Source organism: Stigmatopora argus, chromosome 17, assembly GCF_051989625.1.
Source record: "Stigmatopora argus isolate UIUO_Sarg chromosome 17, RoL_Sarg_1.0, whole genome shotgun sequence".
In the NCBI taxonomy this organism is placed as follows: Eukaryota; Metazoa; Chordata; class Actinopteri; order Syngnathiformes; family Syngnathidae; genus Stigmatopora; species Stigmatopora argus.
This window is the reverse complement of record NC_135403.1, coordinates 4,362,717-4,374,773: the sequence shown is the minus strand read 5'-3', so window position 1 is coordinate 4,374,773 and position 12,057 is coordinate 4,362,717. Positions and strand designations below refer to the sequence as shown.

At 37.9% G+C, this 12,057-nt stretch overlaps 1 protein-coding gene across 2 annotated transcripts in view; it reads left to right on the top strand.

The window, feature by feature from the left end:
• cntnap2a (contactin associated protein 2a) overlaps window positions 1–12,057 on the top strand; it is a 306,440-nt gene that overhangs the window by 134,675 nt on the left and 159,708 nt on the right. For both annotated transcript variants that reach the window (XM_077624212.1, XM_077624211.1), the window contains exons 4-9: window positions 5,202–5,349; window positions 6,916–6,968; window positions 7,191–7,341; window positions 7,986–8,170; window positions 10,237–10,380; window positions 11,148–11,409. In XM_077624212.1, coding sequence (XP_077480338.1) covers window positions 5,202–5,349; window positions 6,916–6,968; window positions 7,191–7,341; window positions 7,986–8,170; window positions 10,237–10,380; window positions 11,148–11,409 — 943 coding nt within the window. The remainder of the gene's footprint in view (window positions 1–5,201; window positions 5,350–6,915; window positions 6,969–7,190; window positions 7,342–7,985; window positions 8,171–10,236; window positions 10,381–11,147; window positions 11,410–12,057) is intronic.

The following is a 12,057-nucleotide window of genomic DNA, read 5'->3' as shown; positions in this document are numbered from 1 at the left end:
TCATCGCCCACATAATATTCATTCATTTTCTGAACCGCTTATCCTTACATGGGTCACGGGGGTGCTTGATCTTATTCCAGCTGACTTTGGGCACCAGGCGGGGGAGACCCTGAATTACTGACCATCCAACCCCAGGGCACGAGGAGACGAACAACTTTTCATACATTTTATGATTTCCAATTTTCCCAATTCTAAGCATCATCAAATTAACTTTTTCCTTAAAACTGAACAGTTGCTACCCAAAATTGGTTCACCTAAAAAGGTCCTTAAAATTCTGTATTAAGCAAGTTGGAACATATGAAACACTTAAATGAAATGTAGAGCAACTCAGACACTGAATGGTGGCACTCCATTAAATAGTCGTCATTTGTCTTTTTTTTTAAACGAAAAAGCCTGTAAAACAGCGTTTTTTAAAATTTATTTATTTCATTCTATGGCCTTGTTCTGTCCTATGCACTTCTCGATGAAAACAAAAGACTAGACTAGGCTACACTGATTTCCCATGGCACTGTAGGGAAGGTTACACACAATGGGCTCAGGGCAGGGGATTCCATATCGGCTGGCTGTTCCAGCAGCAACAATCAAATGCTAGGAAATGGGTAACAGTCAATTACCCCGCCCCCACCCAGATTTGGAGAGTCTCTGATCTTGAACAGGTAAAAATGAGCACTGAGAAGTCCGCTTACAATTAGTAATAGATGATATTCAAATGTGATCTCAATGTAAATAATGCTGAATAAACTATTTATTTGGTTGTTGTATTTCATTATTGCTTTTTCTTAACTGAAAGAAATGCAACGATACTGGTCATCAATTCTTGAAGCTCTGCATGTTCTAGTCTTGGCATCTGTAAATGTTTACATTTAGCACTGTGGCCTGGGGAAAATCATTAATAAATATTACTCCCAGCTGGAGCAAAAAGTCAAAGAGTTTGACATTGCAAATCATGATAGTCGCCATCTATTTTGAATGTTACTCTCAGTGATTCACTTAAGGATTGTAGAGCCACATGAGGGCTGTGCGAATTTCATTTAGGTGTTCTCCAAGGTCTATGAGGATTTTCCTTTTATTTTTATACTGAAACATGCAGTTATGGTTGGCACACACTACATAATTCCCTGTGGGTGCTGGTAAATTGTTTGAGTTTGGGGTAGAGGGAATGAAATGGTTCACAAAGCAGACTTTTCTGAAGTTTGACTTTTTTTTCTCGTGCTCATCTTCCTCAGCCCACTCATATGTCCCTTTGGCTTTCTCCTGACCTATGCTCCACATTGTAATGCCTCTGAATTAAACTGTTCATTCAGCAAGGCTGAGATAAGTGCTAAATTGATGTCTGGACACAATAGAAAAATAATGTAAGGAGACACTAGAGATGCAGCGCTAAACGTCTAGCCAATTTTCTCTAATACATGGAATGGTGAGCTGGACAAAAGTGATGTTTTACCCTCAGGAAGCCAAACTGTGAATGATAATCAAAAGGTGATCAAATAAATCAAAAAGTTTTCCCCTCACACAAGAAAAAGGGCTTTAAGATAAGTGAACAACTAGATGTAGCAACAGTATGTGAAATTTGCATGTATTTTACGCACGGCCCTGTTCAAGAGAAAAACCTTCAAATGGTATAACCTAAGAATTAGAGGACTTGGACTATCTGAGCCAAGAAACAATTGTAGGAGTCTTCTGAACAAAACTAAAATAAAATTACACCCTTTTTTGAATATCACATTAACTCCTTCCAATGTCAATGATGGCTTGCAGTCATGAAGTGCATCCAAGCAAGATACACAATGAATTGACTATATTGACTACATTATACCAATGAGACAAGATGAGTCATATGTCGATAGAAAAGCTTGTAGTTTGAAGTCACACCCTATGCCCTATGATTAACTCGCATGATCTCTCATGTGGGATCTTTAAAGTGCCCTAAAAAATAAACTATTGCACAAAGAACGTTCCAGCCATGATAACACGAAATTGCAGATGTAAAACTCTCTCCCAATTTTTGTTTGGCTCCGAAAGACCACAGAAAACTGGAGCTATGATTGTAGTCCTTTTATGGTAGAAAACATGTTTATTCATGCATAAGGGAACTCTTGATGGACCATCTTATCACCATCAAAATAATGCAGTATACTGTATTTGCTGTCTGGGACTGAAAATATAGCACTTAATCACCAAGATTGTAGGCCTATTTTCACAGTAGTGTTGAACCAATAGTGGTACTACTATCAGTAGTACTGATATGGCATTAAAATGACAAAATCAGCTCTGAGCAGTACTAAGAAATATGTGACAATGCGGCTCAAAATTTACTTTTTGTCTTCTAGCCAGCTATGCACCCCCGTAAAAAGGAGCACTTATCACTTTGCCCAAGACGATGACACATGTCCAATTTTGATCCATCCAATAGTTCTCGTGTGAATTTAGATGGTTTTATAACTAATAGACATTGAATCAATTTGAAGTGCCAGCATTCACTGCCTGAACTCCCACTTCAAGTGAATTTGACATCTAGCTTCGTCAATGGTAGCTCATGAGTTAAGCAGTGCCTTACTTAACAAGCCACAATAGCAATGACTTTGCATTCAAGTGAGAATAGTAATACCTTTACATACCAGTGTCCCAACATACGAGAAATTTGAGATACCAGGAAAATTCCGAGCAATTTTTTGCCTTGAGATAGGAGACAAATTTGAGATATGAGCATACAAGATGCTTCCCGATGGGGCCACCAATTGGCTGAGTATGCGAGAGGCTGCTTATGAGAACAGCATGGCTCTGTCTTTCTCGCCGCATCTCCCTCGTGTAAAGATATCTACGAGCACCAGCCGTACAGGTTGCATTTTTTTGCATTTATCAGTGCAAAATTAAGTGGAAAAACAATGGGTCCAAAGCGTCCAGTGCAATGAAGGGCTAACCATCATTCCCAAGCTTCGCAGTGACATTCATAACGAGATGGAGTGCCTTTGTTTAATATGGTTCAAAGATTAACAATTAGTGGGAGATAGCGTGACCAAGTCGATAATCAGCGAAAAAGCCAGCAGAATCTACATGGACTTGAAAGCAAAGCAAGGATATGAAAAAGACAACAGTGAAACCCTTCAAAGCGAGTCGTGGCTGGTTTGATAATTTTAAAAAAACGAACTGGACGAAACAATCACTCGGTTCTGAGGCACGGAGTAGCTGCAAGTTCCGACGTAATTTATATTTTGTTCATTTCTATGGGAAAAAATTATTTGAAATACAAGTAAATTGACATGCGAGCTCGGTCCCGGAACGCATTCAGCTCGTATCTCAAGGTATAACTGTTAGCAGTAATTAAATGTTGTTGTTGTTGTTTTTTTGTTTGTTTCAAAACATGTAGTATTGGTACAGTGTCAGCATCGGTTGATACCACAGAGCCAGATATTGGCATTGTGCGCAAAATATGCTATTGGTGCAACAATAGTTTTCAGTGAGTCCATTTTCCCTCTGTGGGAGAATTTAAAATATTCACCTTAACATACAATATCAAACATCCTAAATGACTCCCCAAAGAACCTTATGCAGTTGTTTGAATGTGAAGCAGAGCACTGATATACAATTTTAGTGCATTTGTTTACTCTGTTAATCTTTCCTTGATAGATAGAATTGTTAAAAATAACAGAGAAGGAAAGGTGCAAAGTTCTTCACACTGCATTTTGAGTAGCTCTGAGGCTGAGCTTAATTTGAACCAATTTCCTGTGAAGATACTATATTGTGTTTTGGGGAACATATTGGCGCTAATGCCTTCCGGTGTGACTGAGGTGTTGTTGAGTGCATAGTTATCTGAATAAATGGTAATATGCGTTAAGACCAACTTAGCCCGTTGGTCTCCATTTGATTATTATTGATATCTTATATTATAATTTTTTTCTTTCTTGATCTCTGACACGATAAAACAAGATCTAGGAATATTAGAACGTAACTTCACTCAATAACTTTTCGTGAAAAAATATTTTAGGATATTTGCACTCATTTAAATCTGTAGAAATGTACCTGGTAGTTTAACATATAGCATAGGAAAAGTGATTCCTACCTATATATATATGTATATATATGTATATATATGTATATATATATATATATATATATATATATATATATATATATATATATATATATATATATATATATATATACATATATATACATATATATGTATATATACACATATATATATGTGTATATATATATATATATATATATATATATATATATATATATATATATTAAGCACAAAATAATGGAAAAACATGAGTAGTGTACGCGTGACTGAGCTGGCTCGCCAATACATATGGAGAAGCAGGAAGTTCGCCTCGAAAGCCGCGGTGGAATGCATTAACCTCTTTGCCTTGGTTATTGCACAAGAAGGTTTAAATTTAGTGTAATGAAAGATTTAAACTTTTTTTAAGTGTGTGTGTATAAGGATTGAAGTTCATTTAAGTTAAATTTAAATTTTATGTTATGTTACAAGCGCATCCGTCAAGTCTCTCTCTCTCTCTCTCTCTCTCTCTCTCTCTCTCTCTCTCTCTCTCTCTCTCTCTCTCCATCCGCAAACACCACGTTGTATTGTATCATTTTATTATTAAACATCATAACCACCAGTTATTTGTTACTCTGTTAGTAGATGGTGAATTACAACCAATAAGAATATGTTTTTCCATTGTAATATCCTGTTTTTTGGTGTTCTTTTCAAATGGTGGGAACGAATCAATTTGTGTTTAGTTCATTCTATGGGAAACGTTGATATGAGATACGAGTAAATCGACACACGAGCTCAGTCCCGGAACGCATTAAGCTCGTATCTCAAGGTATGACAGTAATAGGAAAAGGTACTGTCGACCATGTCAACTGTAGCAATCCGTGAGTCTTAAGGGAACAATTTAAGTAGGGGAAAGAACAGAGTGTTTCTTACACATACTGTACTTCGAATCCAACAAAGCACAATTTCCTCTCCAAATCCCCTGCAGTCACACTGTCACATGGTGTAATAATACTCATATATAGTCTCATAATTAAGTTGTATGTTTTGTGAATTTGTGCCTCCTGGGGGCAGGATGTGGGGAGCGGAACAAATACTTTTTGCTCTTAGCTCCTCCAAGCAGCTTGGTAGACCCTAGGCTTGTTGCTCTGATGATGTGAAATTTCATCATGTTTTTCTCTGTTTATGTGTGCAGGCTTTCTCTGGAAACTCAAACTCAGAGAGTGCAATTCGGCATGAGTTACAGCATGGAATTGTGGCGCGTTTCCTAAGGTTTGTACCCCTGGAATGGAGCATAGAAGGCCGGATTGGGCTTCGCATAGAGGTCTATGGCTGCTTGTACTGTGAGTACACATTATGGGTAATAGCATACACGCACTAATTCCTCATTGTCCTCCTTTTTTTTCAAATATATGAACATTAAGATAAGAATTACTTCAGGATGATAAACAATGTTCCCTCTAAGCTGCACGCGTGCACAATTGGGCATTACCCTCGTGTTGTCTGCGCACAGCAAACAAATGCGCAAAATAAAGTCTAACCTGAATTGTAAAAAAAATAAACAAACTATTTGAAATATAGCAATTTTGCAACGCAACCCAGAAAGTGACAGCCTGTCACTGACAAGAAACAGTTATTACGGATAAAACTATGACCAACACTGTGTGTCCGTCCGGCCCATGATAGGATGCGGTTCACGTCACGTATGTTTACTTCCACGGCATGAGTAATTGTTAATGACATTGATTGGTTGCGTTAGTTACGCGTTACGCGTAGGTGCCTGTGTCTTGCAGGTTAGAATAGCTAAAGTTCGGTGGATCCGCTGCCAACTCTTTATCATGGCAAAACGAGACAAAGTAAAAAAGAAAAGCGGTTCTTTTAAGATGGAATGGCTGTCGGAGTATATGCAAATAGAAGAACAAGTGGTGAAATTGGGTGAGAAAGATCTCTTCTGCAAAGCATGCAGCAAAGCTAAAGTTGTAAGCGCATTTTTTGATTCCTTTTCTCAAACGCTTTATCCTCACGAGGGTCGCGGGGGTGCTGGAGCCTATCCCAGCCGGGCCAAAGGCAGGGGACAACCTGAACCTGTGGCCACCAATCACAGGGCACGAGCAGACAAATAACAATTCAATCTCACACTCAAACCTAAGGGCAATTTAGAGTGTCCAATCAGCCTACCATGCATGTTATTGGAATGTGGGTGGAAAAAAACCCAGGCAGGCCCGGGGAGAACATGCACACAGGTGGACCAACCTAAATTTAAACCCAGGGCCCCTGGACAAGTTGATAGATTTGGATCAAATCAATGCTTTTGATGGGCTGTAATTTGCAGAGAACAATTTAGTTCAAATTAGTTTCCTTTCACATAACATGTTTTGATTTATAAAGTACTATATTTATTTATATAAATATATTTTACAGTTTGTGTGTTTTATGTAAGAGTTGGCACATATTTACCATAGGCAGTTTATTTAACTCCCTGTGAGAAACTGCTGATCTTTTTCATATTAGTGTCATATTTTCGATGCTATGCAGACCATAGTGTTTTCATCATAGCAAGACTTAGCCACAACTCCCCCCTGAAATCCGTTCAGTTTCACACACTCTCTGGCAAAAAAAAATTTAAGACTACTTCAAACCCGTCACTATAATTTTCTGAAAATTCAAAATATCTTCTGACAATCATTATCACTTGTTCCACCTTTGTGCATATCAATTCTATACCTGCACACTTTATGCCCTTAAGTCTTGTGGGAACCATTTTCTTGTGATCCTTTTGATATAGAGTGTATCCAGTGGTATTTTTATTGATTGAGTGGAATACTGTAACTTTTTTTCTGTTGTTTATCTCACCTTTATTAAATGTGTTATTCATTTCTTTTTCTCATGCTTCTTTTCCTCCATCTTAGGGGCAGACATGATCAACTTTGATGGACAGAGTGTGATCTCATATCGTTTCAAGGTAATGCTTGGTAATTTACTCATTGACGAGCTCTGACATGTAGCAAGTAAAAATGTTTGATTCTTCCCATGATGTGCTGATTTAGGTACTCTATAGTATTGACATTTCTCTAGTTAGATCCTTCTTTAAAAATCAATATTCTGATGAAAGCAACAAAAATATTTTATTCTCCTTTGTAGAATCTGTAGATGCCAAATGTAAGCTTCTGCCGTTTATGTCTAGGTGAAGAAGATGAAGCTTATCAAGGATGTGATTGCACTGAGGTTCAAGACGTCAGAGAGTGATGGGGTAATTCTCCACGGAGAGGGGCAGCAGGGGGACTACATCACCTTGGAGCTGCGCAAAGCCAAGCTGCTGCTAAAGATCAACCTGGGTAGGCGTCCCCATCAGTGACAGTTTTTTTTTTCAAACTGAACATGACTCAGTAGTGAAACAGCATACTAAACAAAATAATGTGTGTAGCTCAAAGTGTGTGTGCGGGTGTCAGTCCGTGCGCGTGTGTGTGGCTATGGTTTGATTGTTTGCAAGGCAATGACAAATAAAGTATCTTCTATTCTGTTCTGTCACACATTAATGTTAATATTCGGCTGCACCATTTCTCGGGACTCAGTCAAAGAACAAAATGATTGCTGTTGTTGGGGTGTTCTTGTTCTGTCAATATCTAAGACCGAAAATAGAAAAGCAATGATGAGGAAGATCATTGTTGTTTGTAAGCATTTCATTAACTTCATTTGAAGATATTAAATGCTTTTTTCTTTAATCCAATGAGTCTTTTATCCCTATATGTTATTGTTTTTGTTGCGATCCAGTGAAACAACTAAAACGATTGCCCTTTATCCTAACCTAAATATGTGAATATCCCTCTTATGCAGTGACAGTACATTGTACTTCCTACACATACACTTCGAAATGAATCCAACAAACACAGCACATCTTAAAAAGCAATAAAGTATATAATCTGATGTTAAATATTGTGAAATGGTTTATTCTTACACGCTAATATGATATTAATTACAGGCAGTAACCAGTACGGCTCCATTCTGGGCCATACCTCAGTGACGACAGGCAGCCTCTTGGATGACAACCACTGGCACTCCGTGGTTATTGAGCGCTACCGTCGTAATGTCAATTTCACACTGGATAGACACATGCAACACTTCAGGACCAACGGGGAGTTTGATCACCTCGACTTGGACTATGAGGTAAGCCGCTAAATTTGGGCATGGTACATACATTCTGCACACCTTATATTTTGCAGCAGTGATGAACTAAAATGGGGGAACTTGTTTTTGGTCTCATGCTCAAGAGTTTAATTACTGCAAGACATTTTATTAAAAAGCAAGGAACATTTGGATTTATTTCTATTTATTTTGTGTTTTTTTTTCCTGTTAAAAAATACAATTACTTCTCCAAGACTTATCATTCATTCATTTTCCAAACCGCCTATTCAAAGTCTGGAGAGTGAACCCCTACATCCTCAGGCGGCAAGACTTCATATTAACTGAAAATAATGGATGTATTATTGTCTTCACGTGAAATAATGGATGCCAATTAGCATGGAGCATTTGTAACTACAATCCAAAATAAATTGCAGCTTTTGGTGAAACATAGCTATCTGTATGCAAACTTTATCTCCTCACTGATGGCCTTTGCTAACTAAGGAGTAAAATAATAACACCCCGGAAATTACATATTGGCTTTGCATGGTGCTAATGTGATGATAATCCATAGCATTCCCATAATTAATGTTGCTCAGTAATGCATGTGCCATAATGAGTTTGCATAATACTTGAAACAGGAAAAAAAAACATTTTTTCTTTGGAATATCTAAAGTGGATGATAGCTGTTTGTGTCTTATGCGATTACAGGCCTACTTGTAGCTTAGTATTTGCTTTTGCGATTATTGTCTGAATAAGTCCCTTCATGGAGCTGGTTTGTTGACATATTGATAACCCCATAAGTGCACGTGTGTGTTTGTGAGTGTTAACTGAATCAGCTGATATTGCTCATCTTGTCCACTGTTAGGTCAGACACTGACAACTTCAGAGAAATCCATTTAACAAAGTAAACCTGTATGTTAATGGTTCTGATGTGTGTCCGTGCGTGTGTCTGTGTGTTTGTGTTTGTATACAAACCCATCAATTTAAATTTCAATCCATACTTTGTTAATATATCTCCTGGGGTTCCTTGAAATATAAAAGCAACACTTAAGGCTATCTCCATAGCAAGAGTATGATATTAGGAAAATAAAATCCTTTTTTGCATAGCATTTAATACTCCAGCTTCAAAAGACATCACTGTATCTTTTTCACCACCCACCCCGATTTCTAGGAATGTATTTAATTAGCTTGTCCTATTGTTATCCTAAGAGCAGACATGTTATGTTTTAAATTTTTTGTTGGTAACGCTGTCCCACGCTTGTTGCCAGAAATAGCCTCAAACCGCCTTCTTCTGCCAACCTCATCACCTGTCCCACCAGCGCCCTTTAGACCAGAGACCAAGACAGTCTTAGTTCTTTTCCCATCTTTGCCATCTCTTCCTTTTTGGCCTATGCCAGCAATCACACCAGTGTTGCAACTTGCTAACAGCTCATTTGAAGTCACCTTGAGTGTTTTTTCTCTGGCTATTCACTATCGTTGCCAATGTGTTTCTTATTGACTAGTCAATCGACCCTTAGTTTAAGAACAAGCCTGATCTTCCTGCACCTGTAGCCCAGGCCAATTGACTCCTGGCAGACACCTGTTTCAGAGAAGCAATATGGAAGCAACAACCAGTTAAAATGTTTATAACAGTGGTTCTTAACCTTGTTGGAGCTACCGAACCCCTCCAGTTTCATATGCGGATTCACCAAACCCCATGCGCTTTTACCGAACACTACTTTAGTGTCAAATATAATATGTTTTTTTTTAAATTCAAGATATATAAATTCCTCGCAACACTAAATGGCCAAGCAATTTCACGTGATCATCTGCAGCCAGTGATGGTCAAGCGGAGCATGACATCGTGAATAGACATGATGAGTCGATATGTCTTAGCCTCCGTGCCAGAGGCTCCACCGAACCCCTGAGACCGACTCACCAAACCCCTAGGGTTTGATTGAACCCAGGTTAAGAACCACTGGTTTATAAACAACAATGTTGAAACTTCTAGTAACAAATATAAACTATCTAAACACACACACAAACAGTTATACAGCAATACAAACTCACACCACCTGAACTTAAGCAAATGTTTTCTGCATTTCAACATTTTATTCCTATCTCCCTAGTTGAGCTTTGGCGGAATGCCATACAGTGGAAAGCCAGTTGGAGGTGGGCGCAAGAACTTTAAAGGCTGCATGGAGAGTATCAACTACAATGGAGACAACATTACTGACCTAGCCCGGAGGAAAAAGCTGGACACATCAAGTTTTGTGAGTCAAATGCTCACTCCCTATCACACATAGAGCACTGCATAACTTTTCTTTCTGTATTTGCTATAGCAATATAATATACCGTATTTCAAAAACCATAAGGTGCACCGTATTTAAAGGTGTTCTCTCAGTTTTGGGTGCAATTTCTGTTTTTAACCATAGACTAGACGTTCTGGACTCATTATGGCAGCATGTACACACTGACATTTGAGATGACAACATGTCATACGCTAAATAATCGCATGAAACTTACACAAGCATCGATCTACATACGTATTTTGTAAATTAGTCCATACACAAGGCACTTTGCCCAATAAGGTGTCTCATCCATTTTGGAGAAAATTTTCAACTTTGACGTATGCCTTATATCGTTTTGGCCCGAATATAAAATGTTTTTTTTTGCATTGAAATAAGATTGAAAAAGTGTCAGTTGTCTTAAATTTGCGGTCTAGACTAAATACTCATTCACAACGCTGGGTTCCACCAAATGTCTGTTTAAATTATTGTTCAAAAGATTACCTAACAAAGGAGAGTGCAATCAAAGTTCAGTTCCAAAAGTTTGAATTCAAATCCTCCTTGACTCACACAGCTATAAGGTCCTTATCAAAGTAAATTCACATTTCATGGACACGGTTGAAGCAGCGGTGTTGTGCATTAAAAAAGCACCTGAATACACTGCTGATTAAAAAATAGAATATATGTTATTCTTATCTATTTTACTATTTATTATTGTCTCTCACTCCATCTCTACATCTCCACCCTCACAGCGTAACCTTTCATTCTCCTGCCTGGAGACACACTCCTTTCCTGTGTTTTTCAACGCCACCAGCTTTCTGCAACTGCCAGGTCGGGCTTCATATGATATCATATCGGTGGGCCTTCAGTTCCGTACATGGAACCCTCACGGGCTACTCCTCTTCAGTAACCTTGATGATGGAACTTTGGAAATTTCACTTGAAGACAGCAAGGTGGTTGTTCGCATCAATGTAACCAGGGCAGCCAAAAACTACCTAGTAGGCTTAACATCAGGTGAGTCCATATTTGTATAGAAGTAGAAAAGCATTATAAGACATACGTACAAATTAAGTTATTATTCTTATCATATCCATTAAATCATTATCTGAAGCACTTAACCTCACAAAACTCATGGGGGGTGCTGGAGCCTATCTCAGCCAACTATGGGGACCGGGGGCACCCTGAATATTTGTTAATTAACTGGTTAGCACCTCACAGTTCTGAGGTTGAGGGTTCAATCTCCAGTAGGTTACAACTAGAGCTGGGTGATATGACAAAAATTATCGTGATAAAAACAAATCCATAATTATCACAATAAGTATCACATCTTTTTATTTCAAATTTGAAACTTCAAACTTCTGTGACTAAGTAAATACATTATTTTCCCCCTCATTCAAATATGAAAGTAACAATGTTATCTTACTTTATGAGAAAAGAAAACAGGAAATATGATGATTTAAAAAATATATATATTTTTGTTGTTCTGTTGTGCAATAAAGATAAGACAACCCTCCTTACACTATGAAAAGAAAAGAATAAAACCTGCAGAATTTTTGACAGGTGGGATTTATTTTTATAAATTTGCCTTCAAACCAAAAGTTCCTGTGCAATATGAAATAAATAAAATAATCAAGTGACATCATCACCATTGGCAAGCAGACT